Source organism: Cetorhinus maximus, chromosome 21 (genome assembly GCF_964194155.1).
Source record: "Cetorhinus maximus chromosome 21, sCetMax3.hap1.1, whole genome shotgun sequence".
Classification (NCBI taxonomy): domain Eukaryota; kingdom Metazoa; phylum Chordata; class Chondrichthyes; order Lamniformes; family Cetorhinidae; genus Cetorhinus; species Cetorhinus maximus.
In genome coordinates, this window is record NC_135899.1 from 48994048 (window position 1) to 49014031 (window position 19984).

General features: G+C 47.1%; 1 protein-coding gene across 2 annotated transcripts in view; it reads left to right on the plus strand.

The window, feature by feature from the left end:
* The first annotated feature begins 13446 nt into the window (after nt 1–13446).
* Nucleotides 13447–19984, plus strand: part of map7d1a (MAP7 domain containing 1a) — a 245899-nt gene continuing 239361 nt past the window's right edge. For both annotated transcript variants that reach the window (XM_078566934.1, XM_078566936.1), the window contains exon 1: nt 13447–14200. In XM_078566934.1, the coding sequence (XP_078423060.1) occupies nt 14047–14200 (154 nt within the window). In that variant the 5' untranslated portion in view covers nt 13447–14046. The remainder of the gene's footprint in view (nt 14201–19984) is intronic.

The window sequence follows — 19984 nt, forward strand, 5'->3', positions numbered from 1 at the left end:
ATAGGCAAAGAGGAGCAGCACAGAGGACACGCCCCTCTTTTTACCGCAGTAGTTGCTATATTCAGGTAAGTTTATAAAGGTCTCAAGTCTTTCAGTGAGTATGTAAGTGGATGAGGGGTTGTGTGAATGAGTGTGTGATGGGTGAGTATGTGGGTGACTGGGTGAGTGTGAGTGAGTGGGTGTGAGTGGGTGGGTGGTGAGACGGGGGAAGATACTTGGGTCGGGGGTAGTCGGATTGGATTTTAGTTGGTTCAGGGGAGAATCAGGTTGATTGAGGGGTGGGCAGTCGGGTCATGTGGTGGGGGGGTTTTGTCGGGCCGGGTGGGGGGTGTGGAATGTAGGGCCGTGAATTGGGGGTGCGATTGGGGGGTCTGTTGGGCTGGTAGGTTGAGTTAGGCTATTAATTACTGAATTGCACCAGAAACCATGTAATAATTCTGGGGTAAGTATCTGGGTAAGTAGCGTGTATATAGCCCAAGTCTCCGGCACTGGGATCAGTGTAAGAGACATTCACGGAGGATCCTGGGCAGTGCAAATCAGCCCATCGGAAGTCAGCCCAGGCAATGACAGTGTCTGTGTGTATGTCAGGGCTTCCTCAGGGTCCTGATGCACGCCAGCAACTTAAGTCCAGTGCATCACCACTCCTGATATCAGAAGATCTAGCCCATTGAGTCTAAAAGTGAGATTAATTTGAACTTCTGGGAACCAGAAGACATAACATAGACTATGATAGTTTTAAAGACTGTGATTACTTTTGTAAAATACGATTGCTTCATCCAAAAGAAAGAATATGATTGGACATTCTTATGCAATGTAATTGGTGCAAAATACAATTAGAAAGCAAAAAAACATAGACGTTATAAACACTTGTTATGATCCCAGCTGATGTTACTACTTGACAAGCCATAAGCCATATCCCAGGTGGAACCAGGCTTGATAGATTCTAACTATTATTTTTGTTTAGAAACATGGAAGGTGGCTACTAAACAGAGTCACAGGAGTCAGCCGGTGAACTTTTAACAAAAAAAACCCATTTATTAAACAATAAAAGATGAATTATATTACAATACTCCTTCACCCACAATTATACCTTTATAGATATATACAGATCGCAAGTTACAAAAGCTATCTTATACACTCATATTCACAGCAAGTACACAGTCCATGTAAACCAATAGGTGGCCTGTGGTCAGGCACACCATACTCTGAAATGGAGGGCAGGAATTTCCCCCCGTCGGAGTTGTGCGGGGACGGTCGGGGGTGGGGGGATGGGTGGTGGTGCTGCGCTGCCATTTTACGTGATGCGTGCCCGGAACTGTGCGGGCGGAGGGGGGTTCCCTGAGTCGGGGCCTGCCTCCTTTGGGCATGTGTGTGAAAGAGTGCAGAAATCTCCCTGAGGTGCAGAGCTGTCTCAGGGAGATTAGTTTAAGGTTTAAAAATTTAAATAAAGAAAAGGAAATATTTTAAGACATGTCCCCTCATGTGACAGTATCACATGAGCTGGGACATGTTCATGAATTTTGATTAAAAATTTAATTAAATAAAGAAACCTTAATGAAACCTCATCCCACCCGTGGATGAGGTTTTGTGAAAAATGCGAAGGCCGCCTGGGCTCTTCGCCTGCCCGCCAACCTTAATGTTGGACGGGCAGCCCTGTTAATTGTTTTAATGACTATTTAAATGGCCTTGATAGGTCTTTGACAGTTCGACGGGTGTGCAGCCGACTCAGCTGCATGCCCACTGAACTGAAGATCTAAATGACGCGTGATGACGTTGGGACGCCCGCTCGACGTCACCGCATGTCATTTTATGCCTCGGCAAGTGGGCTCGAAAATTCTTCCCCAAATGACAGATGCCACCCCAAGCAGACGCTATGAATCTCTCATCAACTGCCCCCAGACGCTTGTCACACCGTGAGCCAACCGGCCTCTTTCACATCAGGGTTTCCAATCTCCACTCTTGAAGAACTTGCTTTGGGACCTTCTCCCAAATGACACTTTCTCTCAGGTGCCTTCCACAAGGGTCTACCTCCAGGATTTCAAACTCTGCTTCTGATGTTCCTCTCCTCTGGATCGCCACGTGCATTCAAACTTCCTTCCATGCACTCTCCCTCAGACTCAACCATGCCAACAGTGCACCACTGCTTCACATGCCTGTAGTAAAGAGTTGCAGAACTTCGGCTGACTCCTTGGATCGTCTGGCTTCTCGCAAGCCTATTTTGCTTGAAGTCTGTGTCCTGCAGTTTTCTCCCTTTAAACTTGGAGCCTTCCTCTCTGTTCCTTACTTTCACTTCCACTGAACAGGATCTTGGTCCAGATTGCTGTTCTCCCTTTGACTAGAAGGTCTTCTTAGGGCCCCTTTTCTTCTGTTCTTTGAGGAAACCTGTTTCTTGCAGTTCCCTCCTGTTCAGCTTCTCCTAGCTCCTGTTTCCAACTGAACTAAAAAAACTGCCGCTCTGTTCCTCTGTGTCTGAGGGTACCTCTCTCTCTGGACCCCTGTGCTAGGCAACAGCGCAGTTTTTTCCTACCTTGTGCTTGTTTTAACTCCCCTTCAAGAGTTATAAAACCTCATTAGAATGCAGACATCTTTTAAAATGAAACTAAAACTCAAGTTCCCCCCTTTCTTAACACACCAATACAGAAACACAAATTAAACCTAAAGCTGAAACTCATTCCTGATGCTCACAAATACAGTTATAGCTTACTTAAACTATCTCTCGTTCCTAACACACTTAACAACAACTTCTGTTTATTTATCTCCTTCCAGGTAAGAAAATGTTGCAAGGCATGAGGAACAAAATAGATGCCAAACCAACAGGAGGAGTGACAAAAGGTTTGGTCAAAGAGGTGGGTTTTAAAGAAATAAGAAAATGCTGGAAATACTCAGCAGGCCTGGCATCATCTGTGAAGAGAGAACAAGAGTTAATGTTCCAGGTCAATGACCTTTCATCAAAACCATTCTGGCAAAAGGTCATTGACCAGAAACATTTAACTTTGTTTCTCTCTCCATGGATGCTGCCCAACCTGCTGAGTACTTCCTGCGTTTTCTGGTTTTATTTCAGATTTCCAGCATCCGCAATATTTTGCTTTTATATTGTTGGTTTTTAAGACGTTCTTAAAAGAGAAGAGGAATTTGGGGCAGCAGAAGAATTTAGGGAAGGGGTTCCTAAATATAGGGACTAGACAGTTGAGGGCGTGACCATCCAAGGGAGAGGGATTCAAAGGGGGCAGGAGTCAGGCAAATGGACAATTTGAGGAGAGAGTTGGGGACTGGAATTTACAGAGATATGGACATTTGGGGCCATGGAAGGATTCAAACACAAGGTTGAGAATTTTAAAGTAGAGCTGTTGGGTGATTGGGAGTGAACGCAGATCAGCGAGCACAGGGGTGATTGGCAAGTCAGACTTGGTGCGAGACAAGGTGCAGGGCTTTGAATGAGTCTGGTTACAGATGGGAGCCAGCCAAGACAACATAGGAATGTCAGGCCTGGAGGTGACAAAAGTATGGATAAGAATCTCAGCCATAGATGGGCTGAGGTAAGGGGGGGTGTGATGTTAGGAATGTGGGTGTATGTAGCCTTTGTGCAGGGATCATAAATTCAGCTCAGGGTTAAATAGGACACAGAGGATTTAACTAGGTTGGTTCAAGCTGGGCAAGTCTTGTGGTGCAGTGGGCAGCATCTCCATCTCTGGGCCAGGAGCTTTGGGTTCAAGTCCTACTTCAGGACTTAATGGTCATGGAAGGTGTGTTCATAATGTGGTCAAACAGTCTGTAAATCCTGATGGCAGGTGGTAAGAGTGGGAGAGTTTTCTGGTCAACCATACTGCAGAAGGCAACAACAATCCACTGCAGTACTTCACCAAGTATAATCATGGACCAATCCAATGGAAGTCCATAGTTGCCAATGCCATTTTAGGGCATGAGACCTGGAGGCAGAGGTTCAAGCTGAAGAAAATCAGAAGCAAACAGTAGTAAAAAGATCTGATGTGATAGTCAAAAGGAAAACCCAAAACAGGAATGTTACCACAGTAACACAAAGTATAACACATATCCCAGTAAAAGGTATTAGTGTACAATATAAAGGCCCTGAATTTGTCATGTTTTTGCACTTGGAAATCTTGGTTTAATCTGCCTGGGTGGGAAACAAGCCATTTAATTCCCATTAAAAAATTTGCTTGAAGTGGGGATTAGGTGCTTAATATGCCCGGCTAATAATTGGTGGGCACCATATGCAAATGAGAAAACCACATCCTATGAAGTATTTCCAATCAGCATTGGCCTCGATGCCCAGTCCACTCCTAGCACCAGTGTTGCTCAAGGCTGAAGTGGGGGAGCTGATTTTTGGGCAATGCAATCAATTGGATCATTAAATTTGTATTGATGATTATGGGTTGATTATAGTATTGGATTATTCAATTGGATCATCAAATTAGTATTGAACCTTGCAAAGCATCGGGAAATGTCTTTCCACTGATGTTATGTTCCACAGCTCTCGAAACCCACACCCACCACATGTATACACCCGCCCTGAAAGAGGTGGGGCTCTGGCAATGCAACTAATGGCACTCAGCACCCACTTGAAATATTCAAACGCTGCCGGGTCCATGAAAATGGGGTGGAATCCGGTAGACAGGCAAGGGCCAGGCAGATGTGCTCGTCTGAGTATTGGCCCAAGGCCACCTTCCCCAAGCTATCGTCCTTCATGCCTGAGCCTTGACTGTGTGTGTTTCAAAATTCTCATCTCTGTTTTCAAATCCCTCCATGGCCTTGCCCCCTCCTATTTCTATAACCTCCTCCAGCCCCACAACCCTCCAAAGTGATCTTATTGAAGCATATAAGATCCTGAGGGTTCCTGACAGGGTGGATGCTGAGAGGATGTTTCCCCTTGTGGGAGAGACCTAGAACTAGGGGACACAGTTTAAAAATTGGGGGGGGTCCCCCATTTAAGATGGAGATGAGGAGAAATATTTTCTCTCAGAGGTTTTTGAGTCGTGGAATTCTCTTCCCCAGAGAGCAGTGGAGGCAGGATCATTAACTATTTTTAAGGCTGAGTTAAATAGATTCTTGATTGACAAGGGAGTCAAAGGATATCGAGCGTGGACAGGAAAGTAGAGTTGAGGCCACAATCAGATCAGCCATGATCTTATCCAATGGCAGAACAGGCTCGAGGGACTGAATGGCTTTCTCCAGCTTGTACTTTGTATGTTAGTTCATATATCTATGCTCTCTAGTTCTGACCTCCAGAGAAACCTCTGATTTTCATTGGCCCACCATTGGCAGACATGCCTTCAGCTGTCATAAACGCTCAGATCAGAAATTCCCTCTCTAAACCTCTCAAAAATCTCTCTCCTCCTTTAAGACACTGCTTAAAACCAACCTCTTTGACCAAGCTGTTGGTCATCTGTCCTAATATCTCCTTGTGTGGCCCTCTCTGTGCCAAACTTTGTTTGATAATACACTTGAGAAACAGCTTGTGACATTTTACTACCATACGGCACCATATAAATATAAGCTGTTGTTGTGCTAAGAAGCCATTGAATTATTGGAGGCATCATAGCCAAGCCAGCAGAGGTCACTGGAGAGCAATTAGGATTGGGACTCTTGGCTGAATCAATCGGAAGAAGCTAGCGATTGAATGAGAAGAGGGAGGATCCTTACTCTGCTATTCACTGGTAAACTTACTCTGTCATTGAAGGAACTTATAATGCATGCAGGAGTTTGAAACTGGCCTAATGGTTCAGCAGGTCTTGGGTGTGAGTAGCTACCCCCACAGACGAGGTGCTCAGTTAGCAGATTGCCATTGGGACAGCAATAGAAGTTGATGAAAAGGAGCTGTGTTTCTTCCTCCTGATTGCTATCTAGCGACCCCTGCAGGAGGTGCACCTACCTTTATAGGATTGGGCTTGGCTCTGATGTCCCTGGCTGTCAAATGGCTTCTTGACACTTGGTTTGCACTCTCACATATGAATAATAGCTGTTTGTATAGAAACAAGTTTGTGACTGTCAGCATAGAATAGCAAGAAGAGAAGAGGAACTGCTTATACAGCTTTCTAACGCACAGTACAAGGTATACAAGAGGGTGTTATTGCTATGTAACACAGAATATAATGTATACAGCATGGTGTTATTGCTCTGTAATACCCAGTATGATATATACACAGAACTCTGATTACCCTGTACCACAGAGTGTAATGTATACAGGTGACTATTACTGCCCTATTAAACAGAGTACAGTATCTACAAGCATGTATCATTGCTCTGTAGTACCATGTGTGTTATACACAGGACTGTTTAGCACATAACAAAACATAATGGGCTGTAACTTCCGAGCTCCAGGGCATCGTACTGGGGGAGTACCCGAAAGATGCACTGGGGAATCCCCTTTGGAGGTTCCTAGGTAAGTTTTGCGCTGCAATTACCCACAATCACAAACATCCCCAGGGCAAGTTCCCTGCACTGGGAACCATTTGAAAATGCAATTTAAATCGTAAACTTCAGATGGTTCCGACTGGGTTACACCAATAGTTACTCAGAAAAAGTTAGAAGGATTAAAACCACTTCTAATTTCTGTGTAAATATTGGACTGACCCAGGGAACTCCTTGCACCCTGATTGGCATTTCGCCCCCCCCCCCCACTAACCCACGGGACTCCCCCACCCTTCCAACCCCCCAGAGGTCTCCCGCCACACTCTGCAACCCCAACAACCCCCACCCCACGGGACTACCCCCCCAACCCCCTTGAATAGCACCCCCCCAACCCACAAGGGACTTTTCCACCCAACCCTGACCCCCAGAGGTCTCCCTCCAAACCCCCAACTCTCCTCACAGGACAGCCCCTACCCCCAAGGGATTACAACAACCAACAGGAACTCACTCCCCAATCCATGGGATTCCCCCACCTTCACAGGGATTCTTCCAGCCCCACCATCCCCCGGCCAGGCCTGACTCTCACCCCCAACCTCCCTCCGAGGCCCCACCCAACCTGATCTCTGACACCCCAACCTCCAACCCTACCCCACTCCTAACCCCACTGATCTCCGACCCCCTCCCCACCCGACCTCTGACCACCCCCAGGCCTAACCCAACCCAACCTGAGGCCCAACACCCGCGACCTTCAAAGCCCAATGAATCTCTCCTCCCAACCTTCGACCCACCCTGATCATCCCGCAACACCTGACCCCCCGACCTCCGACCACACCCTCTCCAACCCCCCCGATCATCGCCAACCCCTGACCCCCCACAACCTCCAAACCCCCCATTTCTGCCCTCCAGACCTCCAGCCACGGCCTCCGACCCCTCCTGACCTCCGACCGCCCCGCCCCCAACCTCCAACCCCATTGGCCATGCTCCTCCCACCACCGACTCCCTTGATCTCCGACCACTCCGACTTCCCCCGAACTCCGGCTCCCTGAACCCCCTGACCTCTGATCACCCCCTACCTCTGAATCCCCTGATCTCTGAATGTCACCACCCCACCTCTGACCCCCTGACCTCCAACTTCTGACCCCCTGGCCTCCACCCCCCTCCCCTCTAATCCTATCCACTTAGCTTAGACACTTGCCTTCTCCCCGACCTGTCAAAGACCTTTAAACTTCAATGGATCTTTGATTTACCTGGTTTACGGCAGCTAGTGCTGTAAAAAATTGCACATGTCTTCCTTCCCTTCAACTCAGCTGCACTCCGACACTAGGCCCCCAGGATGCACTGCACTGCTTGGATCTCACCCGGCCTGAGTCAAGCAAGGTAGGATGGAAAAAAGTTATGATCTTGGGAACAGGGTGGCAATCCAATGCTGACTGCCACTCTGAAGAGGTTCATGTCGAATACATAACTTCATTAATCTGTAATACAGATTATAGAAGGAGTAACAGAAAGAGGTCATTTGGCCCATTGTGTCTGTGCTGGCTCTTTGAAGGAGCTATCCAATTAGTCCCAGCTCTCTGTTCTTTCTCCATAGCCCTGACATTTTCTTGGGACCTCAATTGTTTGCAATTTATATAAATGACTTGGATGAAGGGATGGATGGGATGGTTCCCAAAATTGCTGATGACGCAAAGATAGGTAGGAAAGTAAACTGTGAAGAGGGCATAAGGAGGCTATAAAAGGATATAGATAGTTTAAGTGAGTGGGCAAAGATCTGGCAAATGGAATACAATGTGGGAAAATGTGAAATTGTTCATTTTGGCAGGAAGAATAAAAGAGAAGCATATTATCTAAATGGTGAGAGATTGCGAGCTCTGGGATGCAGAGGAATCTGGGTGTCTTAGTGCAAGAATTGCAAAAGGCCAATATGCAGGTACAGCAAGTAATTAGGAAAGCTAATAGAATGTTATAATTTACTGTGAGAGGAATTGAATACAAAAGCAGGGAGGCTATGCTTCAGTTATACAGAGCACTAGTGAGACCACGTCTGGGGTACTGTGTACAGTATTGGTCACCTTATTTAAGGAAGGATGTAAATGCGTTGGAAGCAGTTCAAAGAAGGTTTACCAGCTTAATACCTGGAATGGGTGGGTTGTCTTATGAGGAAAGGTTGGACAGACTAGGCTTGTATCTGCCGGAGTTTAGAAGGGTAAGAGACAACTTGATTGAAACATACAAGATTCTGAGGGGTCTTGACAGGGTGGATGTGGAGAAGATGTTTCCTCTGGTGGGAGAATCTAGAACTGGGAGTCACTGTTTAAAAATAAGGGGTCGCCCATTTAAAATGGAGATGAGGTGAAATCTTTTCTCCAGAGGGTCGTGAGTCTTTGGAGCTCTTTTCCTGAAAAGGTGGTGGAAGCAGAGTCTTTGAATATTTTTAAGACAGAAGCGGATAGATTCTCAGTAAGCAAGGGTTACTGGTTATCGGGGGTAGGCGGGATGCAGATTTGAGGTTACAATCAGATCAGCCATGATCTTATTGAATGGTGGAGCAGGCTCAAGGAGCCGAATGGCCTACTGCTCCTTGTTCATATATTCGTATATAAAACCCCGCCACAGCAGCTGTGGAATTCAAGTTCATATGATTAAATTAATCTGGAATTAAAAATCTACTATAAGTAATGGTGACCGTGTTGTAAAAACCTATCTGATTCACCACTGCCCTTTAGGGAAGGAAACCTGCTGTCCTTACCCGGTCTGGCCTACATGTGACTTCAGATCCAGAACAATGTTATTGACTCTTAACTACCCTCTGAAATGCTCTAGCAAGCCACTCAGTTGTATCAAACTATTACAGAAAATTTGAATAAGAATAAAAACAGATGGACCACCTGGAATCGACCTAGGCACTGGAAATGACAAAAACACACCCTAATCAGGCAACCCTGCAAAGCACTCTTCCCAAACATCTGGAGCCTTGTGCCAAAATTGGGAGATCTGTCCCACAGACTAGATAGGCAAAATCTGACATAGTCATATTCACAGAAACATAACTTTCACCAACGTTTCAAACCCCTCCATCACCATCTCACCCATCGAATGGAGAGCATAAAACCATTTAGGGTCACAGCACAGTGGAATACAGTCAGGAGGGAGTGACCTAGAAATCCTCAACGTTGACTCCAGACCCCATGAAGTCTCATAGTATCAGGTCAAACATGCAAAGGGAATCTCTTTTGAGTACCACCTACTGCCTTCTCTCAATTGTTGAATTCCTCCATGTTGAACACCACTTGGAAGAAGTACTGAGGGTAGCAATGGCACAGAACGTACTCTGGGTGGAGAACTTCAATATCCATTACCAAGAATAGTTCGGTGGCACCACTACTGACCGAGCTGGCTGAGTTCTGAAGGACATATCTTTCCAGTCTGGGTTTGAACAGATGGTGGACCTATCCTCATCAATCTACCTGTTGCAGATGTATCTGTCCATCACAGTATTGATAGGAGTGACTATCACACAGTCCTAGCGGAGACGAAGTCCCATCTTCACACTGAGCATACCTTCCACCATGTTGTGAAGCATTACCACCATGCTTAAATAGGATAAATTTTGAAAAGATCTAGCAACTCAAAACTGGGCAACCATGAGGGCCATCAGCAGGAGCATAATTGTATTCAACCACAATTTGTAATCCCATTGCCTGGCATATCCCCCACTCTACCATTACCATCAAGCCAAGGGATCAACCCTGGTTCAATGAAGAGTGCAGGAGGGCATACCAGGAGCAGCATCAGGCATACCTAAAAATGAGGTGTCAACCTGGTGAAACTACAACACAGGACTACTTGCATGCCAAACAGCAGACGCGGCAAGTGATAGACAGAACTAAGCGATCCCACAACCAACAGATCAGATCAAAGCTCTGCAGTGTTGCCTCATCCAGTCATGAATGGTGGTGGACAATTAAACAACTCTCTGGAGGAGGAGACTCCATGAACATCCACATCTGCAATGTTGGGGAGCCCAGCACATCAGCGCTAAAGGCATGGCTAAATATTTGCAATCATTTTTAACCAGAAGCATTGAGTGGATGATCCATCTCAGCCTGCTCCTGAAGTCCCCAGCATCACAGATAACAGTCTTCAGCCAATTCGATTCACTTCAAGTGATATCAAGAAATGGCTGAAGGCACCAGATTCAGCAAAGGCTATGGGCCTTGACAATATCGCAGCAGCAGTGGCTTATGTTCCAGAACTAACTGTGACTGTAGCCAAGCTGTTCCAGTACAGCTATAACACTAGTATCTGTCTGACAATGTGGAAAATTGTCCAGGTACGTTGTGTCATCAAAACAGCAGAACAAATCCAGCCTGGCTAATTGCCACCCCATCAGTCTACTCTTGATCATCAGCAAGGTGATGGAAGAGGTCACCAACAGGGCTATCAAGTGACAAATACTCATCAATAACATGCTCAGCAATGCTCAATTTGGATTCCGCCAAGACTACTTAGCTCTAGACCTCATTACAGCCTTTGTCCAAACATGAACAAAAGAGCTGAATTCCAGGGGTGAAGTAAGAATGACTGCCCTTGACATTAAGGCAGCAGTTGACTGAATGTGACATCAAGGAGAGCTGGCAAATTGAAGTCAATGGGAATCGGAGGGATAACTTTTCATTGGCTAGAGTTATACCTAGCACAATGGAAGGTGGTCGTGGTTGTTGGATGCCAATCACCTCAGACCCAATGCATCAGTGCAGTAGTTCCTCAGGGCAGTATCCTACACCCAACCATCTTCAGCTGCTTCATCAATGACCTTTCTTCTAGCATAAGGTCAGAAGTAAGGATGTTTGCTAATGATTACACAGTGTTCAGTTCCATTCACAACTCCTCAGCTAATGAAACAGTTCTTTCCCACTCAGAATTATGTGACAAATAACACACTTCCTGTTCCTCCACATCTGTCCACTCTTACACACACAAGTCAGGAGTGTGATGGAATGCTCTCCACTTGCCTGGATGAGTGCAGCTCCAACAACACTTAAGAAACTCAACACTACCCAGGACAAAGCAGCCCACTTGATTGATACCCCATCCAACATTCATTCCCTCCACCGCTGATGCACAGTGGCAGCAGTGTGTACCATCTACAAGTTGCATTGCAGCAACTCCTCAAAGCTCATTTGATAATGCCTTCCAAACCTGTGACCTCCAGCACCCAGAAGGACAAGGGCAGCAGATAGATGGACACACCACCGCTTGCAAGTTCCCTTCAAGTCACACACCATCCTGACCTGTAAATATATCGCCATTTCTTCACTGTAGCTGGGTCAAATTCCTGGAACTCCCCCTAACAGCACTGTGGGTGTACCTACACCACATGGACTGCAGCGGTTCAAGATCACCACCTTCTCAAAGGCAATTAGGGATGGTGACTGGCCAAGGACGACAGCCAGAAGGGGCAAAAGTGGTGAACAAGTACACCAGCTTCATGTAAAATTCCACCATATACTCAATGTTGCGCAGAATTAGCCAATTATGTGCCACTTTATCAAATGCCTTTTGGATGTCCATGTATACAACTTCAACCGTATTACCCTCATCAATTCTCTCTGTTACCTCATTTAAAAAATCAAAAAAAGGCATATTAGTGAACATGATTTGCTCTTAACAAATCTATGCTGGCTTTCTTTAATTAATCTGCACTTGTCAAAGTGTCTGTTATTTTTGTCCCAGATTATTGTTTCTAAAAACTTTCCAAGGTTGGGTTGACTGTCCTGTAGTTGTTGAATTTATCCTTGCACCCTTTTTTGAACAAGGTTGTAACATTTGCAATTCTCCAGTTGTCTGACAACACCCCATATCTAAGCAGAATTGAAAGATTATGGCCAGTGCTTCCACCCTCAATTCCCTCAATATCCTTGGATGCATCTCATCTAATGCTGGTGACTTATAAACTTTAAATCCAGGCATCCTTTCTAATACCTCCACTTTATCAGGTTTTACCTCACCTGGTATCTTAACTGACTCCTCTTTCACTATGGCTTTGGCAGCATCTTGTTCCTGGATAAAGACACATGCAAAGTACTTATTTAATACCATGCCCCTGTCTCCATGCATAGATCCCCAGGGAGACAACATGCCTTCCCGGAGTCACATCTGCGACCGCAGAAACACCTGTCTGTTCCTCTAACTATATAGAATCGCCTATTACTGCTGCTTGTCCAATCGTCCTCCTATCCATACCGTACAGCTGAGTCACCCGAGGTGCTGTGGACTTAGCATCCCTGCCATTGTTTGACTTAATTTCCGGAGACTTACAGTTGCCCACGAACAGCACCTACCCCGAGTCTGATTAGATTTCTTTCAGTCTCGCTTCATTACACTCGCCAATTATTGTCATTTATTTTCTTCCGTTCACAATCCACTTTTCCCGAGCACAAATTCCCCTCTCCACCCTGACCATGCTCTCTGAGCTTCAATAATCTCTTTTGATCGCTGTCAGATCCTCTTACTCGTGACATTCCCCTTCCCCCAATCTTTTTTTCCCCCCTCATTGCTGCTGAATATTTGATGTCCTCCCGGATACCATTGCCTAGTCTCAGGCTTCAGTCTTGTCTTTTGTTAAGCTGATTGCAGCTCCCTTCCCTTCTCTGCACAGAATATTTCAGCTCCTGTGACTTTGTTACACCGCCTCCGTGGTGCGGAACAGTTTGATGGCACAAGTTGAGGAGGAGGAAGAGAAGTGTTTTGCTGAGAGTGTTCTCGGCGTGAGTTCAAATCCAACCTGGACTTGGCGCTCTCATGGTTGTGAGGACCCTGCATTGGGGCAGTTTTAACTTAACTGTCTGTGGGGACAAGTTCATAGATAGAGGGGAAAATAAACAGTTCACCAACTGGCCATCTCTCTTACAGGGGTGATAAGAATGGATTGCACAACACAGGGCAGGGTTTATTTTTAATGATTTGATCTCAGGACACTGATGTTGCTGGCAAAGCCTGCTGTTTATTGCCCGCCCCTAGCTGCCCTTGTGAAGGCGGCGGCGGCGGACCCTTGGGGGCGTGGGTTTAAGGGGCATCAGTGGGAAGGAGGCTTTTAACCCATTTGAACTTTTAACTAGCCGCACTCCCCTCTGATTGGGGAATCATTCAGAACAGCACCCACCCTGTCACCCTACACCCACTGAACCATGTCACCCTACTCAACAAAGGGGCAATTCAGCATGAAGTGCGCCAAAGCCACATGACAGTGTGATTCTGAGGAAGGCAGAGAGACCCAATTAAAGGAGGAATATTTCAGGGACAGCGAGAGATCCGCTCAAACCTGTTGTTTGTGCCACCGTTGCCAGGGAAACCTGTGCAGGAACCTTGCTCACTCTGTGCGTTAAGGTGTGAAGTGTATTTGCTGCCTGAGTGTGGGAAAGCAGGGAGGACGGGAGAGTGCTTGATCCGGGGCTGAACAGGCTGAATTTTTAAAGAGCAGCAGCACTGACGTCTCTGCAACACACACTGGGAAAGGCTTTGCTCCGTCCCTGTGTAACCGACGGGGCCGCTTAATGTCAACTCATTTTATTTTATTTTTTTGCTTTGCAATGAATTCTTTGCTTCTCCGCTGAACCTGTGCAAAGATTGGATCAGATGCGCTGAGCAGCGTGCACCCTGCCAGTTTAGCCCGCTGACATGCAGCAGCTCGGAACGGGAGCAACCAGACAAGGGAAGAAGCTGAAAAGGGCATCGGTCCGGCATTGCTTGTCGACCCCGAGTCTGCGGGCCCTGTTTACAATCAGTGAGGAGGAGGAGAGGTACAGAGATGCAGCACTAAGGAGGCTGAGTGGTGAGTACTGTCCAACTGCGAGAGCTCAAATCACCCAAGCGAGATACAAATATACGTTTCATATCCTTACAGTTCGAGTGCAACATCCCCATACTCTCCTGATGTGAGGCCAGGTTTGTTTATCAGGAAGCTTTTCGAGAAGGTCTCCCATGTAAGGCTTTCTGCATTTATGGTGGTTGTGAGTTGAGAGATGTTAGAGTAACTTCTGCCCTCAGCTGACCAGTGGTAGCTCAGGTTGTCAAAGTTTAAGTCTGGTGCACTTGGCTTAGAAGCTTAAAAATCTACCAGGGTTCATAACCGGTGGTGGCTATCCAAGACCAGAATGTGCGGGATGGTCAAGGATCTATTGGTTAGGATCTCTTAACTGTGGATCAGTTAGTAGAACTCCCATCGCTGACTCACAACATAGGAACATAACATATGAACATAGGGAATAGGAGCAGGAGTAGACCATCCGGCCTGTCAGGCCTACACTCCCATTCAGTACGATCATGTTCTATCTCAGCTCCACTTTTTGCCCTCATATCTCTTGATTCCCTGAGAGACCAAAAATCTATCTATCCCGGCCTTAAATGTGTTCAATGATGGAGCATCCACATCCTCTGGGGTCGAGAATTCCAAAGATTCACAACCTTTTGAGTGAAGAAATTTCTGCTCATCTCGGTCCTAAATGATCTCCCCCTTATCCTGAGACTGTGCCCCCGTGTTCTCGATTCCCCAGTCAGGGGAAACAGCCTCTCGGTGTCTGCCCTGTCAAGCCCCTTCAGAATCTTGAATATTTTAATTCTTTTAAATTGTACCGCTTCCGATGCAAGTATATCCTTCCTTAAATATGGAGACCAAAATTGCACACAGTGTTCCAGGTGAGGTCTCACCAAAGCCAAAGGTTGTGGTTCAAGTGCTCACCAGAGTCTTGAGCACAAAGCCCTCCAGTGCAGTACTGAGGGAGTGCTGCACATTGTAGAGGTGGCAACTTTCAGATGAAGCGTTAAACTGATGCCCTGTCGGGCCTCTCAACTGGATGCAAACACTCCCCCAGCATTACCTTGCAGAACAGGAGACTTCTTCCCACTGTTCTGCCTGATATTTATCCCTTAACTGATATCACTGAACCAGAATATTTGATAATTATCACATTGCTGTTTGTGGGAACTCGTTGTTTGCAATGGGCTACTGAGTGTCCTACATCATAGCAGTGCAATTCAAAATTACCTCACTAGCTGTAAAGCACTTTGGGACATTCTGAGGTTTGAGGGCCCCTAGCATCAAATTACCCGGCAGCTCACAGTGTCCAGAATTGCACAAAGGCACTGTCACTTGGCAAGCTGGGGGTGCCAGAGAAACTATCTCAGCAAGAGTCATACCTGTAGGTCAGGGAGGAAAAAAATAACTCGACTGCTACACATGGCCCTCAGTATAAGGCTATCAGTTTTAATACTTCCTCTGGTACATAACATGTATAAGGCTGGGTGTACTGGGTGGGTGTGCTGGGTGGGTGTAGTGGGTGGGTGTACTGGGTGGGTGTGCTGGACAGGTGTACTGGGTGGGTGTAATGGGTAGGTGTGCTGGGTGTACTGGGTGGGTGTACTGGGTAGGTGTGCTGGGTGGGTGTACTGGGTGGGTGTGCTGGACAGGTGTACTGGGTGGGTGTAATGGGTAGGTGTGCTGGCTGTACTGGGTGGGTGTACTGGGTGGTGTGCTGGGTGTACTGGGTGGGTGTACTGGGTGGGTGTGCTGGGTGGGTGTGCTGGTTGTACAGGGTGGGTATACTGGGTAGTGTGCTGGTTGTACAGGGTGGGTATACTGGGTAGTGTGCTGGTTGTACAGGGTGGGTATACTGGGTGGGTGTGCTGGGTGTACTGGGTGTACTGGGTGGTGTGCTGGGTGTACTGGGTGGGTATACTGGGTGGGTGTGCTGGGTGTACTGGGTGTACTGGGTGGTGCGCTGGGTGTACTGGGTGGGTATACTGGGTGGGTGTGCTGGGTGTACTGAGTGGGTATACTGGGTGGGTGTGCTGGGTGTACTGGGTGGGTGTACTGGGTGGGTGTGCTGGGTGTACTGGGTGGGTGTGCTGGGTGTACTGGGTGGGTGTACTGGGTGGGTGTGCTGGGTGTACTGGGTGGGTGTGCTGGGTGTACTGGGTGGGTGTGCTGGGTGTACTGGGTGGGTGTGCTGGGTGTACTGGGTGGGTGTACTGGGTGGGTGTGCTGGGTGTACTGGGTGGGTGTGCTGGATGTACTGGGTGGGTGTACTGGGTGGGTGTACTGGGTGGGTGTACTGGGTGGGTGTACTGGGTGGGTGTGCTGGGTGTACTGGGTGGGTGTACTGGGTGGGTGTACTGGGTGGGTGTACTGGGTGGGTGTGCTGGGTATACTGGGTGGGTGTACAGGGTGGGTGTACTGGGTGGGTGTACTGGGTGGGTGTGCTGGGTGTACTGGGTGGGTATACTGGGTGGGTGTACTGGGTGGGTGTACTGGGTGGGTGTACTGGGTGGGTGTGCTGGGTGTACTGGGTGGGTATACTGGGTGGGTATACTGGGTGGGTGTACTGGGTGGGTGTACTGGGTGGGTGTGCTGGGTATACTGGGTGGGTGTACAGGGTGGGTGTACTGGGTGGTGTGCTGGGTAAACTGGGTGGGTGTACAGGGTGGGTGCACTGGGTGGTGTGCTGGGTGTACTGGGTGGGTATACTGGGTGGGTATACTGGGTGGGTGTGCTGGGTATACTGGGTGGTGTGCTGGGTGGGTGTATTGGGTGGGTATACTGGGTGGGTGTGCTGGGTGGGTGTATTGGGTGGGTATACTGGGTGGGTGTGCTGGGTGGGTGTATTGGGTGGGTATACTGGGTGGGTGTGCTGTGTGGGTGTACTGGGTGTGCTGTGCTGGGTCTGCTGTGTAATGTGTAGTTGCAAGAGAAATAAACACAAAAGATAAATTTAGCAAATGATACTTTAAAATGTGACATTCAGAACATGTTATTGAATCTATCTCAAAAATCTTTCCTCAGCATAGCAGCTTGAAATGCGCACTCTCCAACTGGTAAACACTGTGACGTTCCTTAACTGCAGCCTGTGCACAGTGTGTGTGGGAGATGTAATTGGTGCTGCATGACACATAAACTGACAAGGCTCCTAAACAGGCACTGGAATTGTGGAAGGGGCTTTATATGTGTCAGATCACTCAGCTCTCCCTTTGGTTCTAGCAAAAATGGTCAGTAATTTTCAGCAAATTAAAAGTATTTGCTAAATTCACTTTATGTTGAAAATGTTGATTTTTGCTGAGGTAACTAACATTTCCAACCATTCCAGAACACATCAGTCACTCTAGAAAAGAAGCTGTCCTTCTGCCCATTGTGTCCTGCCTCTAGGCCAGGCCCGAACTCATGTCTCACACTCAATGAGATTCTTGAACCACTCTCTAAGAAAGAATAAACAGATTGTGAGTGGGGGAGGGATCTATGTCAGCTGGTTTCCTGTTGTCTTCTGCACTGTTTTTATCCTCAGAGTGTCTTCCACGATCAACCAAGGATGAAGAGACCCACCAGCCCTTTATGATGGTGGGTATCTGAAGCCTTCGTTGAACTTCGACCCAGTATTTGGATCCTGTGCTGTTGTCTCCAGTTGCTGGGGTAGGCTGGAGCAGGGACTAAACCCAGCCCTCATGGCTTGGAGGATTATCACTGAGCCAGTGGTCATTCTGTCCAGATGTGAGTGCCTCACTAGACACCGATCCATTATTTAGAAAACATATTGTAGTTTCTATTGGCTCGGGCTGTCTGGTGTAGAGTTTGAACCCTTAGCTTTCTGATTCAGAGACAGGAAGGCTGCCAATGAACCAAAAACTTGCTCTCCTGGTAAAGAGTCCCAACGAACATACAGAATACGTCAGTCGAGCCCAATCCCACTCACACCTGATGTGTACCCGCCTGCACTTTTCTGCAGGTCATGGATCACAACTGAACACAGGATCCTGATTGATTATTTTCCCATTCCTAGCTCTGTGACACTAAGGTTCTTTGTAGCATTCCAGTGACTGAGATTAACTAGCACAGCACAGACTGGGAAGGAACCTTCCTAAGATTGTATGGCTCAATTCCTCACTGAAGGATGCTTTAACCTCTGAGACACTGGGGAGAGCCCATCTTAATCAATTCTTTGACTCTTAAACCTACTGTATTATTCCAATAGGTTGCCAATGGCACAGCCACCAATTAAACTAGTAAAGGTGCAGTCTGCATTGACGCGTGATGAAAGGTTGAACAGGCTGCAGCTCCTTTCTCAAGAAAAGAGAGGCTGATGGGTGAATTGGTAGTGATCTTTAAGATTATGATAGGATTTGATCAGTTTCCACTTGTGGGAGAGAGGTGAACTGTGGGTCATAAATATAAAATAGTCACCAAAAAATCCATTGAATTCAGGAGGCACTTCTTAACCAGAGAGTGGTGAGAATGTGGAACTCACTATCACACAGACCAGGATTTCGTGGTCAGCATGCGGGGGGGCGGGGCCCACTCGCCGACTCGTAAAATGATGCCGGATAACGTCGGGCAGAACTCCCGATGTCACCCCACCTCATTTCAATTTTCAGGTTGGCGCGGGCTCAGCAGAATCAGCTGTGTGCCCACCGACCTGTTAATGGCCAATTGAGGCCATTGACAAAGTAATTAAAGTACTTAATGGACCTGCCCGTCCAACCTTAAGGTTGGCGGGCAGGCCAGGGGCCCTGGCGGGCATTGGAAAAGCATGAAACCTCACCCATGGGCGGGATGAGGTTTCATGTAGGTTTTTAAATTTTTAATAAAAGTGTTAATGAAAGTGATGGACATGCCCCAACTCATGTGACAGCGTCACATGAGGGGACATGTCAGGGGAATTTTTTTTCTATTGTTAATGTTTTTAAATTTGGCGCCAATCTCCCTGAGGCAGCACTTTAGTGCACTCTTTTGTGGCGTAAAATGGCGGCGCGCCCCCAATCGAGAGCGCCAATCGGAGGCCCGCCCACCCACGCCCGCTCCTGCACTTCCTCCCTGACTGGGGGAAAATTTGGAGCACTTGAGGCAAGTAGTCAGTAATTGAGCAGGGGAGAGAGTGTGGGGACCAGGGACACCTCTCTACCTTTCTGTCTTCCTGTCTGCCTTCCTCTTTCTCAGTATCCCCTGTCTCCCTTTGTCTCTATTTTTGGCTGCACTGCGGCGACACAGGATTTTATCTTGCTGATGTAACTTTCCTTTCTCATTGTTAATTATTTGTTTGTACATGGTTTTTAATGAACAAGCAAAGTACCCACATTGAGCATACGAATGAACCATTAAATTTGAATTGAAATTCAAGGAGAAGCTAGATAAACACCTGGCGAAGTAAAAAACAGGTGGATATGTAGATGGGGTGAGATGAGGTAGAGTGGATGAAAGCTCACATGAAGCATAAACATGGGCATGGACCAGTTGGACTGAATGGCTTGTTACTGTCTAACAGATTCTATGTAATGCGATATAATAATGACTGTAGAGAAATAAACAGGGAAAAACATCTGAATCAGAAAACACTCTTGTACTTTGGTCAGACGCAGCCAAATGTGACATTGACTTTATGACTAATGTGATTGACGTTGATATTTACATGCTGACAAGGCACTTGGCATACATTAGATAGCAGCATTGTATTGATAAACCTATTTATATCCTGCATTGAGGATGGAAGAGCATGTTCCTTGTAATTACACTTCGCACCGTGAACATAACCCAGAGACTGATCGTGAAATTATATGCTGGACCATGATTTGACTG